The sequence below is a fragment of the Strix aluco genome, chromosome 18 (assembly GCF_031877795.1).
Source record: "Strix aluco isolate bStrAlu1 chromosome 18, bStrAlu1.hap1, whole genome shotgun sequence".
In the NCBI taxonomy this organism is placed as follows: domain Eukaryota; kingdom Metazoa; phylum Chordata; class Aves; order Strigiformes; family Strigidae; genus Strix; species Strix aluco.
Window position 1 is genome coordinate 12,705,477 of NC_133948.1, and position 27,472 is coordinate 12,732,948.

General features: G+C 44.8%; 1 protein-coding gene across 1 annotated transcript in view; it reads right to left on the reverse strand.

Moving 5' to 3' along the window:
• BICDL1 (BICD family like cargo adaptor 1) overlaps nucleotides 1-27,472 on the reverse strand; it is a 52,274-nt gene that overhangs the window by 17,914 nt on the left and 6,888 nt on the right. The window contains exons 3-4 of the mRNA XM_074843878.1: nucleotides 1,755-1,871; nucleotides 1,080-1,091 (exon numbers count right to left, since the gene is read on the reverse strand). Of these exons, the coding sequence (XP_074699979.1) occupies nucleotides 1,080-1,091; nucleotides 1,755-1,871 (129 nt within the window). The remainder of the gene's footprint in view (nucleotides 1-1,079; nucleotides 1,092-1,754; nucleotides 1,872-27,472) is intronic.

A 27,472-nucleotide genomic window follows, 5' to 3' on the forward strand; every position in this document is an offset into this window, starting at 1 on the left:
TTAAGCGGAGACCAGCCCTGCCCACCCCTTTTACCTTAAAATTTGCAAGACTGGGCAAAACTAGTTACTTTTCCTGTCTGTTTCCCAACTGAGCATGGTGGCATTTTCTCCTCTATGGGTGCTGGAGACCACTGGGTGAGCCTGCGGGATCCTGCTCCCTGCAGGGCTGTGCCACAGCACCGCCTGTACACTTTTACTTAATTGCTGCATGTTCGCCAGGGCCCCACCAGGGATTTTTCTGTCTTCTTACTTGTGAAGACTCTTTTCTGTGCCATGCTTATTTTTAGTCTCCCAGTGATCAGTTGGCTTTAAAATTGGTTCATTTCTTTTAATTGTCAAAGGCAGCAATTTCAGGTGAAGAGGGACAATGTGCCAAGCAAAACCTCTGTGATTCAGTTAGCTGGGAACAATGCACAGGATGAATCAGCACTAGCCAAGGTCACTTCTTGTTTAACCAAGAAAAAGGAACCTTTTCCCAGATTAGTATGCCCAAAACCTCTGGGGACTGAGTATGCCATTTACCAGTCCCATATAACCCTAAATATTCCCTATGGCCTCCTTTCAATTCATGGACCATAGACAAATTCAGCAACTTCCAACTGCTTTCTTGGCCTGTTTGGGACATTGTCTCTTTTCTGCTTTCCAGGTTGCTGGAAAGATCTGGCTGCATGAAGGAACATTAGCAAAGTGTGTGGACTTGCTCTTTCTCCAGGGTAAAGGCTGCTGTAGGTATTAGAAAGTTGTTCTTAGGTGACTAATGGTTTCTGAGATCTTTTCCCACCACCATCATGATTTGCATGGGTTGGAGAAAAGGGGTGCAAGTAAAATAAAAGGTGGTATCAAGAGTTCACATTTGGTATCTAAACCAGTAACGAACACCCTGTGAATGACCATATAACAGAAAAAACATCACTCTGCTGTGGGTCCTGGACTATGGGAAGGGCACAGGGGGAAAGGGATTTGGAAAGCAAGAGACAGGAAGGATGCGAGGAGGCACAGGTGAGGCATGCACGGTGACAGGCATGCATGATAACAGCGATGCACGCACAGGCAAACCCTTTCTGAGCCTCCATACTTACTTCAAGGACCTGCTGCTCCACACCAAGGGGAGGGGAAGAAAAGGCGAGGGACCACAGGGAGCAGGTGGGAGTGGGAGAAAAGAAGAAATTGAGAGATTTTAAGAAAAGCTCTTCCAGACAGCTTATAAATTTAAAAAGTGGTTGGGTAGTAGAGTTGGACATCTTCTACTCACTAGTTCCTGTCAGGGAAGGGAAAAGGAAGGAAGGTAATATCATTCCTGCTAATGTACCAGAGCTAAAACAGGCAGGGGCTCCATGCTTTCCCGCATGCATGGCTGAGAGGCAGGAGAGGATTGCTGCTTTCTTTGCAACCATAAGAAACAGAAAAAAAAGCCCTTGCAGACCTTCCCACCGTGCCCCAGAGTTTAATCTGTACTGGGCAGCAGCCCTGCAAGAGCACAGCCATGGTTTAGCTCCTGGAAGACCCTTCTCATCTGTTCACTTTGCAGGCGTGCTTGTGGCCGAGGCAGCGGTGGAAGCTGGGCCATGTCACCCCAGCCAGCCCTGGGTTGCAGCAAAAATCCTCACTGGGGAAGTCCTTTGCCCCACAACTACCATCCTTCTCTTTGCTCCAAGCAGCAGGTTTTGTTTACTCAGTTCAGAGGGGTTCATTATACAAGTTAAAACAGCCCTGGCCACCTTCTGAAGGAGTGAGGCGGAGCGCGGGTGACTCACCTCAGCCTGGAGGCTCTCCAGCCGCACGATGTGTTGGCTGCTGGAGGAGTTCTTCTCCCGAAAGTCCTCCCGGAGGGTGTGGACCTGCAGAGAGAGCTGCCGCTCCACCTCTGACGCCTGCAAGGAGACACCAGCTGGCGTTACCCCAGGGGGGTGTCCCATAGACTGAAGGCAGTTACCTCCTCCCGCCCATGGGAAGATCTGCCCTGATATGACTTCTGCACAAGCCCTAGAAGCCCTAATTTTGGCGGAAACTCTGAAGCCTGCACAGTTTGTGTGAGGAAAAATCCTGGACAGACGTTGAGGACAGCAGCCATTTAGATCATGTTGATTTTTCCCTTGGGGCAGCCAAGGGGACACAGCCCATAACTTTCTTTCATTGAAAAACAGCATGATGGCCCCTGTGTCCTAGAGGAAATTCAGTTTTCCTCAAAAATAGTAGCCTAGCTGGGGTTGAGAAGAAGACCAGGCCACTCACAAAGGCAAGGGGAGCCAGTCTCCATAGCCCCTAGGAAACACTACTATTAGATTTATGCTTTCTAAACCTCTGAACATCTTTGGCACAGGTCTAAAATAACAAGTGCTCTTTGCCTCTGATTTCTGGCTCCTGTCAGGGCCAGACGGAGAAGCATCCGCTCCACACAACTGTCGGTGCAGGATTGCTGGGCTTGGCCCTCTTTCCCGTTTTGAAGGAGGGATGTCCCATTTATGCAGGGTGGTTTGAGGACAGTGGAAAGGCCATTCCTACCTGCAGGATCCAGGCTGCAGACAGCGCATATAAATGACAGCTTAGACATGTTAACTACTCTCCAGACAGCTTTATGGCTGATTTTTACATGGTGAACACACTTGTTTAGGCTTGTAAGAGAACATAAGGTTTTTATGACAAATCCCTAATGAGACAGCGCAAATGGATGGTTTTCTATTTAATTAGCTTCCATCAGGTTCCATTACACTTAGGCACAGACCTCCCCCTCCGGCAAATTAGCTGGGAGTGAACTGCTCCCCCTCAAGAGACAGCATTGCTGTCCTGCTTGGGGCACAACCAGCGGCCACAATGCCTTAAACAGGGAGATGAGATGTGAGGGAGGGATGGGGGCAAGAGGAGAAAACCTGCATTGAGGTCAGCAGCTGTGGGCAGGTTTCGGAGTGCATCCTTATGTCTGGCAAATGCAGGTCAGGATTTGACCCAGGTTGCTCTGGCTGACAGGGAGCCCAAGGCAGCAGCTCCACCAAAGGGTGCAATAGCTTTTCTCTAGCAGCTTGTGGCCTGAAGAATGAGCACACAGACCCAGCCTGAGCTGCCCACAAAGGCAACACTACCCCTGTTTAAAAATGGTTCCTTATTTTGCACAGTCTGCAGCAAAATAATCCAAATCAGAAGCAATAGGTAAATGACTGTTCAAGCTCCATCAAGTGGAGGAAGCTGTAGTTGCCCCACAGGGGCAGGGGCAGCAGAAGACAGAAGCACCACCACCAAAATCAGCCAGGCTCTGACCACTGGCTTCTGGAATGAGAGATGCTTTCCAACAATAAGAAATAATCTTGACTACCAATTGGTTTTTAGTTCCCTTCTTATCCTGGATTTTCCTGTTCTTTAAAGCCTCACACCAGAGGCCTTTACATATTGCCCTCACCTCATTTATTTAATAAAGCCTCCTTCCATGAGCAGAGTAAACAAAATATAATGATAGCACGGCACTATAGGAAGGGGTTGGTTATTTTTCTTTCCTTAAGCAGCTATAGATTTCAAAGCATCCTGGGCAGCTATTAATTGGTGACACTAAATAAGATGGATGGATTGTGCTTTTTTTGAATGATTCACTTGCTTTTGTAAAGATTGCTGAAACATCTTCATGCTGAAATACTCTGCAGGAACTATCAAGGATGAAAAAGCACCAGATGAAAAGCACCAAAGGATTTTCCTGCAAGATGCTGACCACACTCCCAAGGAGCACAAGTGGAACCAGATGAGATGACACACCAATATTTGATGGTTAATTGTATAACATAATTTATATGCTAGAACAATTCTATGTACAGACAGTATAAATGTACAATATAGCAGTAAGAAACAAGGGAATGTTCATGGCATTGTAAAAATCCATGGTAAGACAACTTGTAGCTGCTGTTGCTAGTTCTGGTCCCCCATGCTCAGACTGGAGCAGGTGAAGGGATGGGCTGCAAGGGTGATCCAGATCGTGGAAAGTCTGTTATATGAAAGGAGACTAAAAAAGGATGGCTTGTTTTATCTCATGCAATGAATGCTGAGAGAGGACTCCCTATAAATACATCACGGATAAGCACACAGAAGGGAGAAGCGCTATTTAAGCAGAAGCACAATTTTGGCAGAAAAAAAATGATGTGAATAAACTGGGTAAGAGTATATTAAGGCTGGGAATAGGAAGATTTCTACATTTCCAAGGAGCTGCAATAGTATGCCTCCTCCTGCACCATTACAGTAGGAGAAATGGTGGCAAAAATTAATTTTGTGATGGAGCTGGATCACTTTATCATGCAGTTTCTTTCAGAGGGCTGCCTACGACAGAAGGGAAATGAATTGACCTCAAAGGTCCTTCCCAGTACTAGACTGCATGCAGGACTGTAAGGTTTGTATTCACTAACTTTAAATCATCATCTGGAATTTATCTACTTGCTGCTCAGCCTACATGCTCACACATCTTATTCCCGCAGTTACGGCCCACATGGGGGAAAGAAAGGACTCACTTATTGTTAGCATTTAGGGACCTAAAGCAGACAGGATGTTACTGTGTCACCTCAGCGTACACCTTTCACATCCTATCTCCTTCAGTAGAGAAAAAGCAAAAATGATACTTTCTTTAGCCTTAGTGCAGAATACTCTCTGTGACCAGCCGTTTAACGGAAGTAAACAGAAATGACTGTATCATGTGTTTCCCTCCACAGGAGAATGAGGAAAAGCCTTCATCCAGTTCTTCAAGATAGGGAAATGACTGATACCTTTAGTCTCACCTTTGCAAAGATTTGATTTTTCATAGACATGCGACAAAGTCTTCTGAGCTGAGCTCTGGCCATGGAAACCCCCTTTTCTTGCTACCTTTGCTTCAGAGGTTATTAATACTGCTGCTGAACTACCCTTTCTAATTGATTATAAAGTCTAGATTTTAACATCAATTTGCATTATTTTATGGAAAGCCACCTTGACACTGTCCAGTATTTATCAGGCTTTATGGCATATTTTCATACAGTGTTGACTTGGGTTCTCCACACTGCTATACATGTGTGCATGTGTACGGGTGTGCTTTAAACCATGAGCTCACTACTGATTACTTCTAACATGCTCTTTTACTTAGTCTCATCAGAAGATGCAACCTTCTATCTACATTTTCCCTTTATTCCTCAAATAAGCTACGGCCTTTGTTGAATTGAAACAAGTTTCTTCTGCCTCAGCCAGTCTGCCTCTACTCTCATTATGCAAACTGTAGGGCTTTCTCTTCCCCATAAGTGTTTTTCTAAGCATTAAAAGCTAAAACCTTTTGTGGTTACATCAATCATTTAATGAGGCACAGATTTTGCGAGAGAGAAGTAATATTCTTTCCAGAAAGGCAGAAATATATTGCCCCACATCATAGCTTTGCTCTGTAGTTAAGAAAGAATTAATTTCCTGGGTATAGGCAAATTAGACAACACAGCCACCAGGCAGAGTTTGAAACGTATCTGCAAAAGCGTAGACATCAATTCACAATTAGATATATTCAATCAGCTGTGAGATTTGTTTTCTGGACTTCAGGCAAGGTTTAGATGAGATTTGGGCAGTGCAAGAAGAAAGGAAGAGCGGGAGGACATTTTGGCCTCTGCTCTAATTAAAGTCTTTTTTTCATTGCAAACCTGACTAAATTTCTCTTGTGATTAATTCTGAAGTGCTAAAATACACAAAACTGTGTAGATATTTGGCAGAAAAATGTGGTTTACCAGTTACAATAACTCCGTGAGGTTTAACATCTGGAACATACAAGCAATCAATAAATTAAATAAATGTAAATAAATGGGAGCACTGACACTCCTGTGAGGAGGGGATCTTTGAAATGTTTGGGATGGACTGTGAGAAATGAATGGCCTGTAGGTCAGTCTCATTCAATGAAAACCGTCTTTTGGGGGAAAATTTGCTAACTAAAACTAATTGCATACAAAATATCCAGCTATAAGTCATGTCAGAAAGAAAAGGAGAATGAAAAAGCTTTAATAGACTGTAGCTGGGTGAAGAAACCAATGTTTCCGTATGATTTACTTCTACAAGCAAGATCATTCAAATTTAACAAAGGATATTGAAGATTTTCTTGCCTAAAATAGCTAAGAAAGAGAAGTCCTAAATAGTGCTAAATTTGTAACACTCAGGAGAGTGTTACCCCTTTTATTAATTTGCTAACAGCTGAGTTCAGGGGACTCCCTGTTCCCACTGTGGTACCATTAACACTTAAACCACTAATCGCCACCTCCCCTGGCTTCAGGTTCCTGGATTCCCAGCTCTTCTCTGGGAGGAAAAGATATTTGGCTATGAAACGCAAGCAGAGGAGGAAACAACAAACATCTTGCTTTAGAATAATAATTTAAAGAAATACATTAATGTGGCTGCCGAGGGAAGCCCAGGAGTATTGGGATTGCTGTCCTGCCACCGCAGCCAGCACCTCGGTCCCCCGGTGCCTGCCAGTGGTGGTGGGAAGCCTGGTTTTCTGGGCTAAATGCCCCATGCCAAGAAAGAGGTGAGGCCAGGGCTATTTCCCAGCCCTTGGCACACTGGTACCATAAGCAACCATCTATATTTTGCATACATAGAGGTGGCCCGATTAGGGAATCTTTGAGAGCTTTATACCGAAGCTTTTAATTCAGGGCAACTTTAAACTGTTATTTGAAGCATTATTCTATCCAGGAAAGTGCTTGCATCATACTGGCGCTCACTGTTCGTCACCTTTCGAGGCCTTCAGTTTGCATTTGCTGATTTATGTGCACAGAGGAGGGATTCCCCAATGGATGGCCCCTGGGATGTGGCACCCTCAGCCCGTTATGGTGACACCGACGCAGGTGTGGAGAAGAGCAATGGCACTGTGGTGGGTTGGCCAGACACCCACCCAGCCGCTCTCTCACTCCCCCTCCTCAACAAGATGGGAGAGAAAATAAGATGAAAAAGCTTGTGGGTTGAGACAAAGACAGGGAGATCACTTACCATTAGAGGAATTTGAAGTAAAAACAGTGACTGGGAGACGTAATGGGCAAAGCTCGGACTGGCCATTGTCAGGGACTGGATTAATAGTGGGGACTTTTTTGTTGTTGTAAAGTGGTGAAGGGATGAGGGGTGGGGCTGTATTGAGTGTCTATATTGCCCACCTTCGTGGTGTTGTGACGATGCCGCTTCGATTTTGGTGAGAGATTTTTTTGTGGTTGATGTCATCAGTGAAGTTTGTGAACGGTGTGCAACAGGTGTTTATTTTAATGACAATTCTTAAATACACATTTCACCGGCACGAGGGGCAGAATTTATTTGGTCTAGGTGGCCAGGCGCTGGCAGCAGGGCTGCAGGGACCTCTCTGAGGAGAGGCTGGGGCTGCCCCATGTTGGACACAGCCCATTCCAGCTGGTTCCACAACAGCTCCACAGCAGGGCCCAGCCGAGCCTGTCAGTGATGCCAGTGGCTCCTCTGGGAAAATGTACTTAAGAAAGGACAAAACACTGTCTGGCAGTGACGAGTGAGGTAAAAAGTGTCAGAAACAGCCCCGTGAGCACCAAAGCTGAATGAGGAGGAGGAAAAGGATGGCCTGGCTAAGCTTTTTCCAGAGAACCTCTTCCCACTGCTCCCCAGTGCAGCACAGGACATTGAAGCTGAGGAGTGTTGTGCATCATGGCCAGGGCCAGCATTGTCCCAATCTCTGCCAAATGATGTGGTAGGGCTGAATCCTCCCCTCCGTGCTTCATCCCTTGCTCTTCTACCGCCCAGGTGTGGGGAAATGTAACTATACAAAGTACGTAGCAGCTTGGCCCTGGTGTGAGAGCTGTCACTGCCCAGAGAAGTTGTGTGGAAAAATGAGAATTCAGGAAATCTGTAACACTTCCAAAATATTTTGGTTGTAAACATCCAACAGAGACCATTAACATTGATCCCGTGGGGTATTTTTAGAATAAATGGATTTTTAAGACTATAAAAGTGCTAGGATAGTGTTATGTAATATATACCTATTATATATCCAGTAGCTATGAGCAGACTGGCAGGTGGATTAAATACCAGTAGCCAGAGTGAGTATATCTGCTCTGCTTTGCAGGTAAGATTTACTTCGTAACACAGGTTTCTTTCTGCTCAGGAACCATCTCTGCAACCTGCCATAGCACCCATCAGCCCACTCCCTGTGTCCTTCCTGGTTTTGACCCCCAGCCGACTGCTGCTTCGTTAAGGTAAGATCAGCGAGGCAGCCACGGTGGGGACATGCAGCATCCAGCCCCAGGTGTCCTCACTGGGGCCTGCCACTGAAGTCAAACGTCTATGTGAAATTGTGAGTTGGAGGTAGCACACTCTCCCTGTCTCTATCACCTTTTTCAGTGTAATTCAGGAAAATTACTTCGTATCTGGCATTTGGTGCCTTTGTACCACACAGCTTCACACTCAGCTACCTGCAATGGTCTTTACACCCCTGCAGGTCTCCTCCTGGTGATTTCTTCTCTCTTCTTATTCAGAGGATCCAATAAATCCCTATCTGCTTAGACAAAAGGGTTTGATTTTGTAGCATACTGCCTGGCCTCCTTTGTTACAGCTGTACAAGCTGATGAGCCTTCCCTTCAGTAGGAAACAGGCTGACATAAAGCACAGGCCAGCTAGATTGGTTGGGGGGGTCCTACACTGACAACAGAGTAGGTGGACAAAAGAGGAAACAAATGGGCTTTTTTTTAGCAAAAAATGGACCTGTCAAGAAAAAAGGGAATCAAAGACCTAAAGTATGAGGATCCTTAATTACCAAAGCAAGGAGTCTGAGTAATGGAGAAGAGGCACCGGAATTACTCTTTTATAAGCATCAGGCTCGGGACACATTACTGACGGGAAAAGCCTCATGGCTGTAGAATTAAACCTAGCCTGAGAGGATTCTGTGAGACGAAGGACAGCAGTGGCATCTTATGCTAAGATCTGCACTACTTCCACAGTCATGGCATTTTGAAAATACGATATTTTATTTGCTTGCATGAAAGTGAGAATTCTTTGCTGCAGATCTGTTCCCCTTTCCCTTCTGTAGGACAAGTAGGCAATGCTTAGTGTGTCCTTTGACCTCACTCCTATTTACCTGAGTTTTAAAATAAAACAAACCAAGAATGTGGGTAGTTTTCTCTCAACACACCCCAGTCATGCAGTGGGCTCTTGTGGATGGCAATGAGTTAATCACGCATCAGCTCAGATGCCTCACAGTTGTGATGCAGAGGGCAATGGGGGAACTGGCTATAAGAGAGAGCAGGGAAGAGGTGTTTGGGGTTTTTTTTTTTCTTTCTTTCTGTGGGGCTGGGCTTACACCTACTTGCTGAAGTAGAGAAGTGTTGTTAGAGTGGAGATGTTCAGCTCCTTGGTGGAAACCTCCACAAAACCTGAACCTGCTCAGCCTGAAGCTGGATTCCCTGTTTTGGGGGCTGAAGTGCTTGCATTGGCTAACTTTGGTTGCTTTCCATGTTTCTGAGGGCTGTAAGTAGTGCTGGAGATAACTGATGTTAATACTCAGACATGTTAAGGTGCTGCTACTTTTTTCTTTCCAAGTGTCCTTGAAAAATCGTTTTACTAGGGCTAGTGAACTTTTGCCGCATCACTAAGCATAAGCATGAAAGAGTAGACAGGGTTTTCCTGGCAATGTAATTGTTGGTTTTTTCCCTTCCTATAAGGCTAGCTGATATATGTGAATCAGTTTGCAAGGCAAACATCTGAATACTTTGGCAAAGAGCTTAGGGGAATGAATGCAAAATGGTGGTCTTCATCTTGTTTTTCAGTATGAGCTCAGATAACTGGTTGAGGCCAAAAACCATTAGCTTAGGCTAAATCATCTTACAGGATTAGGAACTGCTGTTTAGAGCAGAAGCAGAGACAGTTGTGTGACATATGGGGGCAACTCTAGCTGGGTGTAGTGTCTCTAGGTTCATTGTTTTAATGAAAAAAATAGCTTCACAAGTGGATGTGGGTTGTGCACATGTTTTAGGAGGTGCTTAAACACGAGTCTCCCTTTTTTGTGGTTTATTCTTGACCTAAGCATTTGGCTCTTGTGGAGAGGAAAGTACAGCGTGTGGAAAAATGAGTCAGCCTGCTTCCTGTGGGAGGGACTGCCGGAGGCCCGCTGCTTTGAATGCTGCAATAAATTAGCACTGGAGATAACTGGGAGGACAAAGTGTGCCTGGAGGACACGCAATGCTAAGTAGTGCACGCAGTGGCTTTTGCTCTCTCTATGCAAATTGTGCTTGCAGAAGAAGTGTGGGAGATGAGACAGCTTTGCACCGTGGCTCCCAGGGCTGGTGTCTGTTGTAGGGCTCTGGATGGAGAGCTGAATATGGGGCTTGTTGGCAGCAGCTTGGTTGTTGAGAAGGAATAGGGCAATAAAGTGTAACACTAGCAGGCTCTTCCAGTTCTTTGTAGATGCTGCGTGTGACCTTGAATGAAGCATTTGTTCCTCTGCACTTTAGTTACCTATTTGTAAATGGAAGCAGAAAGGCTTATGGCTTAAATAATCAAGTTTGCTGATGCTAAAGTGGAGCTGAGAGGAACCGCCACATTAGTATCAGTGGAGCACAGTTTTGGTCCAGTGTGTTGCAAGGGGGTCTGGGACCTCCAGGTTAAAAAGTCTGTTGTCCCCTGACACCTGTGAGACTGCAGTTTCTGAAGTTTTGCCTTGGCCCAGCAGAGGGAAGGGGTACAGTTTGAAAGTTGGATGGTCCGTGTTTTGCATCAAGTTCAGCAGTCTGCTCTCCTAGACAACTTCTAATGCTTAATTGCCATGAATAAGTTATTTTTCCCTGACAAAAGGCATATTTTATCTTGATAGAGAATTTTGGCCAAGTGACCTTTGATGTGGGTTTTTAATCCAGATTTTTTTAAGATCAGTCTGACTTTTCTACTCAAGCTAAAGGATGAAAAATACTTCTTCCTGTAGATTTCTAGTGAGCTGTAAGTGTGGGTCAGACGATAGCCTAGTGAAATACAAAATGTCTGACTAGTTTGGAAATAGCTGAACTGGAAACATGAAGACTTAACCTGGTCACTAAAACCTTTTGAAAAAAGAAGCAGACACTTATGATGGTGAAGGCAAAGAGAAATGTAATACACCCTCCTGCTCAGAGAGGCTTTGCTGTCTTCCCCTGGTAGACAGAAGCCCAGACCGCAAATCTCCATTCTTGAATTTATTTTTTTTATGAAATTGTTTCAGCCTAAGACTTTAAACGTGGAGGTGTTCAAACTCAAATGTCTGTGCCTGGAAGCAAGAGACAATTAAGATTTTGCAGTCTCTTACTCTGGCTTTAAGCACTCTATCTCCTTTATTTCAAAGAAAATTAACTGAGTTCTGTTGGGGGTATCTAATATGTGATGGCAAGCCAGCACCACACAAAAATACTGGTGTCCATTCCCATACGTGTGAAATGAGTGGATGTCAAAAAAGATGGGGCAGAATTCAAGGAGTTGGCTTAAAATATATTAATCTCTCAGGAAGCCTTCAGACAGGAAGAGAGAAAACATTTTCTAAAACATAGATATATATTTAAACTTTATGGGAGATGTTTTATTAGCTTTTAAATCCCTGCCAAGAATGACTCCCAATAACTTCCATCAGGAAGTTTCTTAAAAACAGTACTGATGTGTTTGCTCATTTCTTTCACAACTTGATGGATTTATTTCAAAACCCAGAGGAGGAAGAGCTAAAAAGTATTTTTTTTTTTCCTTCCCCCCGGAATTTGGCTTGACTAAAGTAAGATAGAAGATGTTCTGTGCAGAAGGCTTATTTCTCATAGTCAGTGCAGTAAAACTTGTGGCTGCTTTCTGTAGAAAAAATAAGGAAACCCAAACCCTATAGTGAATATTGGCCAGGATTGGAGCTACAAACTATTCCATTAAAGTGTTCTCTTCACTAAATGTTTTTATCACTGATAAGTTCAGAGGGCCATAAATGAAAGGTCAGTGCCATAAAAATTAGCAAGTCCATCACAAAGTGTTGGAAAAAACCAAAACCCCCACGTGGCAGCATGTCACAATTGCCATGCTTAAATATAAATGTCCGAATTGGCTTTCTTGAAGGATTGTTCTAGAGCTGTTGGGTAACATTTTACTTAAAAACATTTCTTGGTCAGCTAGTATTTGATCTGTCATTCTAAACACAACAGGACTGAGCTGGATACCTGCAGACAAAAAGCTTCTGGATATACCATTTAACTTAGCAATGCTGCTTCCTGTACTTCAGCAGCCTCCAGCTATTCCTGAATCGTTCTCCCTTGTTGGCAGCATGAAGAGATCTGTTTAGAGCATAAGGTCTTTGGAGCAGACCTTGAGCACAAGGCAGACCTTGCTCTTGGTGACTGCTGACAAAAGATAATTACAATGTATTAGTAATAACATCTGAGCACTCTGATCTGAAGTTGCATACAGATCCATACTTTGTACATCACCATATGTAGTAAGTACATGAACACTTGCCTCCTCTCAGCCTTGCTTTGCTCTGTTTCCACTAAGGTTCAGCTTATGACTCAGTGCAGCAGATGCTTGAACACAGAAGTACTTGTTTACCTTTTTGTGCTGTGCCACAGATATAAGCACTAAGGGGATTAGGTCTTTAATTCATAGATCCTCAGGGCAGGGGCTTGGCCTTCAGAGCAGTCTGCACCTTGATAGCAGCATGGAGTAACAAATATGTAATAGTAACTTCTAGCATGAGCCAGAGCTGCTAAATTAAGCCACAGCAGGTGTATTCAAAGTCAAGGATAAGTTTTCCAAGCACCTGTACCCCAGCTTTGGGTAAACTGCTGAGTACTACTCTAAATGGCCAGATCTTATGCATGTGTCAGCCTGGGAAGTGAAGTGCTTCCCTGAAGACTGCATGGGTGTTGCTGTGGCTGGAGTCTCTGGAGGATGGGAGGGTCCACAAACAAGAATGTGGATCTCTCCTTGGAGCCTTGTCCTCCTACAATCTAGCTTTTAAAAAGTTTTTGCATGAATTTATTTAAATAACAGCTTTTGGCAAACTCACTGGCATTTTGGTACTTTAAGTCCTACAAAAAGCTGTGCTTGGAAATAAAAAATAAAGCAAGTAGATGCGGAGAGCAAACTTAGCTGAAAAACAAGGTGGGTGCAGCATGTACTGTAGGATGTTGTATAAAATATACTAGGCTCTGCCAGATCATAGACATGCAGGGGAATCATCAGGGACTGGAAAGAGCCCCTCTCTGTATGAGTTTCAGGCTTTGGTGTATCTGTCAATATTACTTAACGTAAAGCATGGATGGCCCTATATGGGGGAAGGCACCTCAGTCACAAACCCTTCATGTATGCAGTTATTTTTCTGGTGGAGGGGAGGCGCAATGCTGTTGGAAGAAAAACCTGCTATAGCAACATCCCAACAGCTGCGTTATAACAGCATGTCCACTGGAAGTGTTGCAGACGAAGCCTCTGTGCTTGGCTGTGGGCAGCAAATTTGGCACACACGTGCTATATTTAGACTTGCACCTATAGCCAAGGTTTTGCAAATGTAGGTCAGGCGTCATTGAATTGAAAGCCCTTTTCCCTGCAGTCTGAGATGCTGCTTAGAGGGATAAGAATCAGTCAAGATGTGTTTTTTTGGCATTGAGGTTGTTGCTTTCTGACAATGGACCCCATGCAGACACAGCAAGCTTGTGGTGAGCCTGGGCTGGGGTGTGCAGCGGGGAGCAGGTGCCAGGTAGACAGGGGCACTGGGGCAGGATCTGCAGCCCACGTTTCTGGGCAACCAAGCCATGAGGCTGCCCGCAAACCAGCACTGGGGTGTGAAGACCTGTAAGCACTGCCTGAGATCTTAGATTGGGAAACCTTGTACTGACAGATGCTGTGAGGATTAGCAACCTGTCCTGTGTGTCTGATGCTGAGAAAAGATGTTTTTTTACCTGGTGGCTGAAGGTTTGATGGGTGAGGCTTTGTAAAGAAGTAGCATCCTTGATAAAGCTGTTATGATCAGAGAAAGGGGAGCATACTTTCCTCATTCACCAGAATTCCCCATTTCACCCTCAGTGATTTGCCTTGGAGGGGCAGCATGTAAAGGCCTACCCGTGCCCTTTGGGACAAAGGGGAGGGGAAAATGCTGTTGGTTTTGGCTCTGGTGCTTTTAAGCAAATGTCAGTACTGATGAGTGTTGTGTATGTGCTTTCTGGTCCCTAGGTAACAGGAGACCAGCTAAAATACACCAAGTAAAACATGACAAAAGTGGTGTGGCAGTGCCTGTTCTTCAGCTTCAAAGTCTCCCTGACAAGTTACTGGGTTGTTGGAGTGTGCTTCATTTTGAAAGACCTGTTTGAGTGTGCTCATACTTTAACGGTGGCAACTTTCATTGCTTTCTGGTAGTGTTCTTTTATCGCTTTATCTTCAGCAAAGAGGGCTGCCTCGCACGAGTGTGTGGATTATCCTGCACTTGAGCATGGGATGATCTACTGCTCCAGTTCTTATGCTACTACAGTAGGATTTTAAACTGGGATCTTCCCTAGCATTGCTGCATATAAATGATTAACTTTCTCTTCTTCTTGCCTGAAAGCAAGAATAATGTGATCAGTGACAGGAGATCATGGTATTCAGCTCCCAGCAGTTTTTGTTCCTACTGCTGCTGTAGCTGAATTTTTCTCTGTGCACAAGCCTGTGGTAGCAATACTAAATCTACTGAGTGCTTGCTGTGTGCAGGAGTGTCTGAAAGGGTGTTGCTTAAAACTTCTGACAGTATATAGGCACGTGAGTTAGGAAGACTTTTATCCTATCTGTGCTAAAAATCGCCTGCCTTAAGCCAGTGACCCCTTTTCCCCCTCCTGCCTTGCACGTGATGAGGTGTGTGCTGGAGTTGGCAGATGGCTGGGGAGCAAACAGGTCCACAGAAGCACGCAAAGAAATCATGTTGCATCATTGCTAACCAGCTTATGCCAAGACTTGGATTTTCTTCTGCCTGTCACTACCCTGCCTACACTGGCTTCCCCATCACCCCTTGGCTCGGCTATTTTGTGACCTACCTCCTGGAACAATCTTGGAGACGTTTTTTCCTTCCTCTGTCCTAGCTCTCTCTAGTTGATTAGTTTAATAGATACCACCCATGGTACAGTGTTGAATTCATATATAGACATGCTGCTGTGCCAGAGATTTGTTTGCTTAATTACAGAAATACTTTTATTTCTGCTGTAGTGTGTCTGGTTTTGCTGCTGAGGCTGGTGCTTCTTTTAGCCTCCTTTCCTTGGCTCTGCTCAAAGATTATTTTTTTGTTCTGTTGAATTAGAGCAGATCTCCCCAAGCTGGGACATTATAAAGACTAAAATGGACTGAAGAAGGAACAAGTAGTTTAACTGTGTCACTGTTATCACTTAGATAGTCCAACCCTTAACACTTATGTATAATGCAGCGCTGTGTGGCTCCCTGTGCTGGCATACTCTGCATTTCCTACATGGGAACAGGTCTCATCTGTATGATGTTAGTACCACGCATGGCAAAAGTCTGCTCTGGGTGCCCAGGCAGGTCAAGTGGGGTACCAGGAGACAAACAGCTTCTTCCTCACCAAGCCCAAATACGGTATGGAGCAGAGAAATGCTCCGCTTGCAGAAAGCTTGTGGTGTTGGGGCAGTACCTCCTTGGCTTGATACTTTGGTCATAGAATGGTTTGGGTTGGAAGGGACCTTAAAGACCATCTAGTTCCAACCCCCTGCCATGGGCAGGGACACCTTCCACTAGCCCAGGTTGCTCAAAGTCCCGTCCAACCTGGCCTTGAACCCTTCCAGGGAGGGGGCAGCCACAGCTTCTCTGGGCAACCTGTGCCAGTGTCTCACCACCCTCATAGTGAAGAATTTCTTCCTTATATCTACTGTAAATTTACCCTCTTTCAGTTTAAAACCATTACCCCTCATCCTATCCCTACACCCCCTGATAAAGAGTCCCTCCCCATATTTCCTGTAGCACCCTTTAAGTACTGGAAGGCCACTATAAGGTCTCCCCAGAGCATTCTCTTCTCCAGGCTGAACAACCCCAACTCTCTCAGCCTGCCTTCATAAGGGAGGTGCTCCAGCACCCTCATCATTGTGGCCTCCTCTGAAGTCACCCCAATAGGTCTATGTCCTTCTTATAGTCATGTCTGCTTGAGCAGCAGGGAGGAGCGGGGCATGAGGGTGCAGCCCATAGCTGCTTGCTCAGAGGCAGAAAGTCCCAGTACAACTGGTGTCAGAGTATGCACGTGGATTTGAAGTGTTGACCTGAATCCAGGCTAGTTTTTAGAAATTAATAGGTTAAAGCATAGCGTAAGTTTGTTAAGCTCTTGCGGGGATTTGGAATTTCCCAGTGTGATCTCCACTGGCACCAAGGGACAAAGGAGATAAGGATATTAGAGCCCAAGTTTTCAGCACAAGCCTTGTCTTAAGTACTGATTCAAAATACAGCTTTACTTGTCAAGCTGTGAAATGCCAAGGTATATCCACATATCTCAAACTTATTTGTTTGAAGGACAAGACAAATAGTACCACTTAAAAAGCTCCATATTAGTTTTCATCCTTCCTCAGGTTTACTGAAAGGTTCTTAGATTTAATATTGTTTATGGCAACATTTTAATGTTGCCAGGAAAGAAGACTCTTTGGCCAGGTCTCTTCATAGAGTAGGAATTTACACAAGGGTTATAAGGCTCATTGGGGCTAATCCCTGCTAGCATTATGCATCATCTGACAGTTGCCAAGGAGACAAGGATAATCTCAGTGAGACAAGATATGTGAGAAGGGTATTTATGGACATTAGCCTAATGATGCTGGTGGAATGCATCAAAAAGTGATTATTTGAGTGCCTTTGAAGTACTGCCTCTTCTGTGGTGAATATGGGAGACTGTTGGTACACAAGCAAAAAATTTCCCTGTGATATTAAAGCAGCAGCAACTTAGTCTTGATGTTTCCCATTTATCCGGTAGTGGCCTCATCCACTGTTGCACAAAGGGGCAGACAAGGCTTTTGTGGTGTTGCGAGATGGCTGCCCATCTGTCTATACTCTGCGGCATCAGCAGACTGTGTAAGTGTAAACAAGCCATTTCAGTCTGTGGTGCTGACACAGGCTTAATGAAAACTGTCCGCTTCACATGCTTGAAATACTATCAGGTGCCTCATGCAAACGTCTCGTATGCCATGTGAGGGGAAGGAAGAGTGAATATAGGCATAGATATGTTTGTGCTTCGTCAATGGCTTTCCAGCATAACCAACTGTTTCCTCCTTCGCTGTCCCCGGGGTGAGCCCCGTTGCACCATGGCCAGCTGGCTCTGGGTGCTTATGTCACATTCCCTGAGTTGTGGGAAGGGTTAACATCACGGGCTCCTTGGTATGTGGGTCTGAACAGGCATTTTGGTTAATCTGGCCATTTTCTCTGATCTGGGGTGGTTTATAGCTCTGCTTAGGGAGATTAAAAGAAGCAGGAGAGCTGTTATCTTTATTTGAATAAGTTCATGCTTGGAAAGGCTTCTGAATCATCTGTTTTACACAACAAAATATTTTCTTGGCAATGTGCTTCCTGGCCATGAGAAGGGGCAGAGCCCGTGTCTGGAACCAGGAGCGCTAAAGCTGTGTGGTCTAGAAATGTCCCACACTGGGCAAATCTTCCTTTCCCGTGTTGAGGTGAAGCAGTGACCTGTAATGAAGGGAGAAAGGCTGCCTGTCTCCTTCCCTCTCCCCCAGCTTGTCCATCTTAGTCTGTGGTACTGTCTCTTGATGAGGGATTATGAAGGATGGGAAAACAGAAGGAATTTCCCAAGTTTTGAAAGCCTGATGCAAATGACTTCTTTGAAAGGAAGGAGCTGCTAAGTGCCAGCCTGAAGCTGATGGGCTGTGTCTTGTGGTGCCAGAGTTAATCTCGGTAAGCAGCTCTGAGCTGCTGGGTTGGATAATGCCGGGAATGGAGGAGGCCTCTTTAAATCAACCTGTTAATCTGCTGTAGGTGGGTTTTGAGGAGTTGTTTTAGATTGTAGCCGCCAATTCTACAATCTGGGTAGAGGTTACTGCAGTGGCACCTGCCTCCCCTTCAAGGGGTTCAAAGTAAAATGGTGCTTGGCCTGTCTATTCCAGCCGGTCAACAAAATTGCTTGTGAGCAATGTTTCTGCCTGCCTCCAGTCCTGCTCTTAAATGGCATCAGTCTCTATTTGCTCATTTTGGGGTCTGTCCAGCATGGGCACCATGTGAAGGCAGGGTGCTGCCCAGGAGATCTTGAGATGCTTGTGTTTACTTAGCTCTAAAAGGACCAGTGATATGCAATTGTAACTGGCAGGGAAAAAAAAAGCTGTTCCCAAGTGTGTATTACATTTTTTCCACCTCTCCCTCTGGGTTGAGTTCATTCCTCCATGCCATGAAAACAAGCCAGATGAGCCTGAGCAAGTTGAATAGTGGCTTTTTGGGCTGTCTTGCCTAGACTGAGATGAATATGGGGTAGCTCAGCAGATCTGGGGGTAGTGGTTTCTTGCAGCAGAGGTTGGTAAAGCAGCCTGAGACTGGGAGACACCTCCTTGTCTGCAGCTCTGCAGGGTGAGGGCCTGTGCCCATGGCACCAGTGCTTCAGGTACAGAAAGGCCCCAGGAAGAAGTAGTATTAATGAAATCATCAATTTCATAAACATTTGCCTTGAGCTCTTAAAGGTCTGAATATTTATTAGTTAGTCTTCACTAAGATGTCTGGTCCCTTGTGCTAAGGTGGAGAGGGAAATAAAGAGTAAGAAGCACAACATTTAGGAAGAATTTGTGCACAAAGTGAAATACAACATCCAGTAAAGCCTAGGGAAATCTCTCTGGAATAGAAGCAAAAACTACAGAAATAATTTGAGTTAGCAAATACCTGTGCAACTTCATAGCTAATCAATAGATGTTATTTGATAAATATTACACTGCTAAATTCTACAAACAGTCTCTTTTGAACAAACGTGGTCATTTCAGTCTTTCTCATTTGGCTTAATCTAAACATAAGTCTGCTGGAAAGCGTGACTCCCCAGTATCTGAGTCTGTTCAAGAGCTCATGTTCAACCAAGGGTTGGAACCCACCTCTGAATAGTCCCCTGTTTACATTTGTTTTCACCCTTTAGTTACTTTATGCCCATGTAGAGGAAAATGCAAGTCTGTTCCAAAGCCCCAGAGATCACTTATTTCTTGTGAGTATTCCTGCAGGCTTCTCTGCCTCTTTGCTTCAATATTCATAAATAGCAAGAAGACTTGACCTGATGTTACTGAAAGTCTTGCCTGCATGAAAGATAAACCACAGAAGGCCTCTTTCAGACTTAACTTTGTCTAGTTCTTCTCATGCCAAGGCAAAAATTGGCCAGGCCCTCCCTGACTGGTCATTTCCCAAAAGCTTCCTTTGATGGAGACCTTGTAGAATCTCTGGGCCATCTGTTCTACTCAGCTAACCTTACACCTAGGATGGTTTTTCTTCATGTCCAGTCTAATTCTTATCCTGCAACTTATACACATTGTCCTTTTTGTAAGGGACATGGAGAATAAATCTTAAACTCTTCCTGGGGTAGTACACTTTCAGTAAAGAACATAGCTCACTAAATTCTTAATCTACACTTTAAAAAACAAACAAAATCCCAATTCATCCCCATTCTGTCAGATAAAGAGAAAGGCTCAAACTCTTGTGTGGTCTGCCTAGGTGGAGGGGAGATTTTTTCCTTTACTAGGGTCTGGTTTGTTGGCTTACAGACAATTATTGCCTAGTCTCTCAGTGCCTCAGTTTTCTGGTGTTGCAATAAAATCTATGCAAAACACTTGCTAACCAAGTAAAGAAACAAAGGAGAACTCTAAGTACTTCTCCAAAAGGTCCCCTTCTGTTAAAACTTGTGTTTACTTGGTCCTGAAACACTTCACTTGCAAAAGCTACTGGGACTATGGATTTATTCTGTAAGAATAGACCCTTCCCTCCAGCAAGTCTTAAGGTTTGTACCTGCCTCGTGGCCCTGGTGTGAGCAACAAATCTGCTGGTCTTGAGTTGCAGAAGATTTCAGTTTTCCTTGATCTGAGCTTGTAGGCAACCAAATACAATGGTGCTTTGTTAAACAAATAAACACGAACAACTTAGGCTAAGTAGTTGCCAAATGGAATAGCTTTTGAAGAGCACCCTTGCTACTACAAGACTGTGCCAAGTCTGGAAGTGGATTCAGGAACAGACTTCCAAGGATGTAGAGAACAAGCAAATAACAAGGCTAAATTTTCCCCTCTTGGTGTACTGAAAGCAGAGGCCAAGCTAACTCCAAAGGAACTGAGGGATAACATGGTCTCATGTCAGCTTAAGGAACAAAACTGCAGAGACAACTACCAGCCTGAGGCTGGTGATAGCTTAAGCTTCAACCGACTTTTGAGATGTATACAGGAGGGGAGAAAGACTGAGGAACAAAAGGGAAGGTGAAAACAATGAAGGCAAAACTCAATAGATTTTTTTTTTTTTAGGTCAGATGAACTGTTTGGTGGAACTAGTAAATGGTGTTTAAAGGGCAAATTCAAGTGAGCTGGATGCTTTAGGTACCCATGTACCCTCAGATCTTGTAACTGTTCTGTGATAGCTCTACATTTATTACACATCTGCATTACTGTGCTAATAATCTTGGTAGAATTGTAACCTAGCTAAAACTATCCAAGTAATTCTTCCTCTTAAAAATGTTCTTTACATGCTTCAACATTAGAACCTTCCAGGGAAGAACAGGGAGGAGATGGTGAGACTAGTTAATGGAAATATTCCCAGCATTTCTGATCTCGGCAGTCCCCCCTGTCAGGCACTGATGGGGATCCTGTCCATGAAGGAAACCTGGTGCAAATCTCTGCAACTACAGAACTGAGATTCTACAGGAGGAGACTTAATGAAATTGTTAGGTATCTCCTGTATCTCCTCCAAATGAAATGTTCTCTTGACCTACTTAGGAGCAGTTGCTCTCATGCGGGTCACCTGATTTATGTCCTAATCTGTCAGTTCTTTCCCATCTACAGTGGCATTTCCTATCTGCATGGGTGGTACTGCCAAGCATAAGCCAGCTCTGTATTGCATTGTGGCTTCCATCGGAAGTCAGCAAGAGAGTCTTGCTGATCCCATATCTGTGCTCAAAATAAACTGGGTTTTGCTAAATGCCATTCTAAACAAAATGTTGATTAAGCTCTAGGCTGTTTCGCAAGGGGCTTCTATGATTTCATGGGTAATCAGAGCACCTCATCCAGCTGGCAAAAAAACCTCAGTGTAGAAGAGACCTCCCTCTTGAGCTATTGTCTACTAAATTGCATTTAGAAAAAGCAATCTTACTTAAAAAAAAAAAAGAGGAATTTAAAGACTTTCATTATGAGGTGTGCAAACTTTATAACCCAGAATGGCTCTTTAAAGATCAAATGCTTTTAATTGGGTTTTTCTTATGTAGATATTTGCAAAGACTTCAATCATGTTTAGTTCTGGTTCTAGCTAGTAATGCAGTAGCTGGATGCAAACACCTTCTGTGTCCTACTTTCTAGAATCTCCTGGAGGAAGTGTTTACAGCAAGTGTGAATAAGCAGAAATATTTTGAAAAAAATCTCTTCTGCCCACGTATTCCTACCCCTGAGCTACTGCATAATAAAACAATTCCTATAAACATAAAGACCTGGACCCAAACAGAATAGCCACTTGAAATTTTTAGTGCAGGGCAAAAGGGGAGGAAGGGACTCATTCACATTTTTATCTCCTCACCCCAGAACAAGTTCAACTTCAGTTTTATGTTGGATTCCTGCTTTCAGATGTTCATAGCTTAGTGGTGCTGCTAATGTCTCAAGGCAGAAGCTTTGCAGAAACTTTTGAAATCTCTTCCAGAACCACTTGCTAGAGGTGAAAGCTGGGCTGTGAGCTGGGCTCAGCTGAAGTGTGGGGAAGAGCAGTGTATGGCTGGCTACCATACCAGGTACTTTACACTTGTCCTAGACAGTGCTCTGGACACTCGCTCCCTGCTGATGTGCTGCCCAGAGTGTGGGGACAGGAGGTCTGGGCTCTGGGCATGTCTCATGGAGCCAGTCTCTGCTGCTCCATCCAGGCACCACAAGCCCCTGAGGATGTGAGATGAGCCATACACAGCACGGAGGTCAAGTGGCTCTGGCAAATAATGGTTTCTGTGGCGCTGTGCTCCCTGAGCTGCATTCGCAGGGGAGATGTGTTGTGCCAAGCCCTGGTGGAGTCACCCTTGTGTGGGTTGACTGACCTGCTCATAAGGGATTATTTTTACCTAGGAAATAAAATGTTTACCTTTCCCCCAGCAGACTCAGAAGCTCATTGTGGGTGGTGTGGACAACAGGCTGTCTTGCGCTGGGAGATCTCCAGGGTGATTTCTGGGAAAAAATTACTCTGAACAGGGGAGGAAACGGGGTGGGGGTGGGGGGGGGTGGGGCAGGGATATGAAGTGGTGGATGCTGGGGACACATTCCAGCAGCGAGTCGAGCCCATGGGGGTGGCAGACAGGCCTCTGCCACCTGCCCGCCTGCCTTGGACGTCACAAGTGCGTCTCCCTGCGTGTCTGCTGACTGTCATGGCATTACAAGCAGAGAAATCACAGCCGGTTGCCACAGCAACATCACCAGCTGGGACTGTGGTGTGCTGTCATCTAGCAACCAGCAAGGGGTCCCTGGGGATAGCAGGGTACCTGCTCTACTGCCCCGGGGGAGGATGAGGGTCCCACCCAGACCCTGGGGCTGATGGATGCTATTCTTTTTCCCATGAGCAGGGATTTGTGTAGTTTCCCTGCCTTAATAGTAACATTTTTTACCTTAATAGTAATTTTTTTAACTCTTTCCCTAGGGAGGGCTTTGCTACTGAACACAGTAGCAGTGTGTGCCCCTGTTTTATTCTGTGTACAGCTTTCTGCCTGTTCCTTCAGTGCTCATCAGTACTTAAACCAAAGGATACAAGGGTAAAACTTGCAAAATCTTTGGGCAAACTCCACAGGGGTGCCCCCCCCCTCCCCCAAGTCTTTGCTGAAATGACTTCTTTGGTGTTTGCTGAATTTATGCCTTGGTGTCTGGATGGCCCTGTTCCAGTCAGCTACTGAAGCTCTGGGTGTCCTAAAATGGGGTTAATAGGTGCTGCAGGCTTGGCCAGACTCTCAGCAAAGGGTTGAGCCTTTCTGCCTGCCTGTCTCCCTTCCCCTAGATGGATGGTGGGTGAGTGCCACCATCAGCAGTGACCTCAAGATGTTTCTTCATTACCTTCTGGGGCACCGAATCATTTCATTGAAGGACTTTGCAGGCACACACAGCTGCAGTCACGTCCTATATTTACAGCTTTAGCATAGAAAGCACTCCAGTCCTGATGTGGCATGAAGCTGAATTATTAACAAGTATTGTCTGCTAGGGGAGAAGTAGCTGGTGAGAAGGAGCCTTTCCAGCATGTGCACTAATCAGTATTCACTGGGTGACTGAGGATCTGGTTACGTGGTGCTGGCATCTGCTGATGCTCTAGAGTGACAGGGAGCTGGAGGGTACTTGATGTGGTTAATGGGAGGTTTGCTGCCTTCAGTGTTTGGCTCTGTCTTGTGCTGGTACCTGCTTTCCTCTCGCCTTACCATGTGTAATGTGTGTGCCTTATGCCAGGCAGAAAACAATGCTGGAAGGGCTGTCTGCCTACCCCCTAGGAGTGAGCAGCCCTACCTAAGCTGCCATGAGAAGTAGGTACTTCAGCCCCTTCAACAGGAAGGGATGCTGCCTTTTCTTGTGCAATCTCCCCCCTCCATTGAATTTAGACTGCTCAGAGGTCATACAGATCAAGATTGGCTATGCAGGACTCCATACGCTATTGCGTAGCTCAGTATGGAGTTTCTTACAGTAAGCTACTCCTTACTGAATAGGTTCAGTAAACACTTTGAGCCACAGCAAAAACTAGAGACTTTTTCATAAAAATAATTTGGTGTAGTGACTGATCTGCACCTTGAAATGCAGGGCTAGTCAAAGCAACTCTTCTTGAGCCGAGGTTCACTCAGGATCCTCTTCTGTTTAAAAATAAACCCCCCGAAGCAGTACTTAAATTCAGCCTGACTTACTTGTCTCTGTGCTAAGCACAGAGTTTCCCAATATACCCTGCTGGGCTATTGGAGACAACTTAATAAACAAGAAACATAAGGAGGCTTGTATTAAGCATCTGTACAGATAAAATAAGGAATTAAAGACAACCTAGCTCATGGTGTAATGGCTACAGATCTCTGGCTTAGCAAAAGCAGTGAATCTTGCCCAGCACACTTGTTCCATTAACTTTTTCCAATGATAAGTCTGGATTTCTTAAAGCTAACATTGTTCCTGTGCTGATAGACTCAACAAACAACCACTCAGAAAAGTCTCTTCAAATCAATAATTGACAACAGAGCGGCCTCCCTTGTAAGTGTGGCATTGACCACAAAAGGATGTGTTTAAAGTAAAAGTGATCTGGAAAGGAGAATATAATATGGTCAGCTCATTCTTGGATAAAAACATGTTTCTCTCAAATCAAAGTCAGGCAGTGCCTTCCAGTCCTCTGAAGCTATGCTGCATGTTACAGCACAAAGTTAGAAACAAAACTCTTTCAATTGAAATATTACTGAAAGGAAGGTTTTGTGGCTAGCAAATAAAACCTCCTTTGGAGACTTGTGGGCTGGCTGATCATTTTCTTGCTGTACCGGAGGGATTGACTTGAAATACCTCATTCTTTGTAGCAGTATGTTGGCACTAGATGCTGAGTGAATATAAGAACTTGGTGATTGAGGGCCCCTCTGAGGGATGCTGTGGCAGCCGAGTGCTCCTCTCTAAACACAAAGAGCTATTTCAGCGGTGCAAGATGACACGCTTCTTCCTGCCACTGAAAACAGATTTTCATTGCAAAAACTACCTGAGCTTGACATTGTAAAATTACTTCCTTATGGTCTATGTACCATAAAAGAAGCCCAGCTGAACTGGGAAGGATACATCCTTGCCCAAGCTACATGCAGCAAACAGCTACAGGAGCCCAGAGCTTGGTAGCAGGAAATGTGTGGGAAAGCCATCTGGTGAAGCCACTTAGAAACAGCGTGAAAGTCTTTTTTCATTCACTTCCTGACAAAGTAGTAATATGTTGCCTCGTTATAGGAAGAGGGCTGCTTGTTATTAGTATTAGTAGCTCCTGGAAGCGCAAGGGTGGGGACAGGACTCTTGCTGTGTTAGGCGCTGTGGGCACATGTAAGAGGAGACCTTTCCCTATACCCGCTCCCCCCAAATTTTATAACATAAAAGGACAGAAAGTATAGGATTTTTTTTTTTTTCCAAATGGGAAACTGAAACAGATGGGAGACTGAAGGAGCTGGAAACAGAACACGTAATAATTCCCAAGCCTCGACTTTCTCAGCAAAACTGTACTTTGACTCCTATACTTTATCTTTGAGCATTTATGGTGAGTGGTATGTACCTTGGCATACTGCTCGTAATGTGCTCTGCAGTTCTCCGAGGTAAAATCGGCATTTAGCTTGGTGTGGACAAACTGCTTAGAGTTACTACATGCTTTGCTGTGCTGAGGTAGGGGGAGGGAAATCAAATTAACATGCAGAAGGGATTTTAATCATCACTTAGCAAATTAAAAAATAAGGTTACTGTGGAGATCTTAGACTTGATCTTTGGCATCTGAATCATGTCTTTCACTATGAGCTCTCGGTCCAGCCCACCTAATTTCCCCATGGTTTAATACTGCTATAACCCCGGGCGGTATCTCCGTTCTGCTAAAAGCAGAGAACCACGCCAAAGGCTGTATTTCAAGAGGAGGCTAAGTTCCTTATAGCCTACTTACTATTGTTAGATATGTAAAGTTCTCCTATATCATCATCTCATCTGAAGACCTCAAATCATTTTTCGGACCTTATTTTAGCCTCTTGGTGACTCTGAGGCAAGACAGTTAGCCCCATCTTTAAGAGACTGGAACAGACTTAAAATCCCTATCCCTGAGTTTTCCTTATTGGTCTTTGCCAGAATTGAGGATGGATTTTTTCAGTCCCATGCTTTAATTGCAAGACAGAGCTTTCCAGGTCCTTTTGCTATCCTTGTGTGGGTGTGCAGGACTTCGTGCTTGGTTGGTTAGCATTTGTGCCAGGTTTAGACTGGAAAAAAAGTATGTACTTGGGTTGGCCTTTCATTTTTGGGGAAGCTGGGGTTAAAAAATTGTCCTAAAGCTTAATTAGTTAGTGAAAGAATATCACAGCAGCAGGAATGAGGAGGGATAGGATGAAGGACATGGTGGATGCTGCCCTGCTTTGAGGTGAAAGGGGCTGAAGCCCAGGGACCCTGGAGAAGCAAGCAGGACCATGTGTGCTGGTAGCTCGTGAGGCTGAGGCTGTCATTTCACATATACAGCCTAGTGCCAGGGGAATACCTTCCCCAGGAGAGAGATGCTCATGTATTGTGAAATTGGGCCATGAGGTGTTAATTGCTAAAAACTGTAGAAATTCAAATTTAAAGAGCTAGTACCTACTAGTGTAGAATGGCTCGTACCAGAGAGCAACCTGTCTTTGTCCTGTGATCGAAGCCTCTAGTAGGGTATGCAGTGTGGGGTGGGGCAGAGTTGAGGCTCTGAATAAGGATTTCACTGCCTTATCACAGACTTCTCATAACCCTCTCCTCCCAAACAACCCACTGTGACACAAAATGCAGGTGCAAAACATAGAACCAGAAATGCAAGGAAGATACCAGCAACACCTCAAAGTTCACAGAAGCTGTAACACCACTTCTTTGTAGAGTTTTTCCTCTCCCAGTGCTCAGTTCATGATCCCTAGCAAGGGTCCAGCCCCTGCAATACAGCTGTAGGCAAGCACATCCATGCAGCTGTATTTGTCCTTTTTATTTATTGAAAGCCTAAGTAGTTACAGGAGCCAAGAAATATGTGGGTGCAGGGTTTAAGCACTACTACTGCCCCCAAGTATTACAGGCATAACCTCTTCAGAATAAGATACCAGACAAATAAGACTGCAGTTGAACTATGGAACAGCAAATGTGGAATACTAAGGACCCAGTAATCAAGTGCTAATATAATGCTGAGATTTTAAAAAGCCTCAACCAAAGCCCTGGGTGAATAACAGACCACTCCCAACTCTGTTTCAATTTGCCCAGACTCTCATGACTCTAGGAAGACTGTTTACACCTTTGCTATATCCATTGCTATATTTGAGTTAGTAGCAAGTTTTGGCCAGGTGACAAACTCAATGAGCACTGAATCGTGCCTTGGCAAGCATAAGCTGTCTCTATCAGTCTGCATCATCTGCGTTGGAGAAAAACAGTCGTCTTCTCCAAGCTGGGAGCTGGGCTGGGCTGGAGCAGTGAGGGCAGCACCAAGATCAACTTTTACCCAGGATGTAACAGTTCTGAAGTGGGTAGATGAAGCCTATTTCTGGCAGTAATAGGGAGTTAAGGGAGCAAAACCTATGCTTGTACCTACCATGCTGGTAGACCTAACCTGGTGGTTCCTTTGCACACAGTTTAGCTGAGCAGCTCTGCGCATCTGGGCTGCGAGAGGCTCCTCTAGCACAAGTGTCACGTGAGGA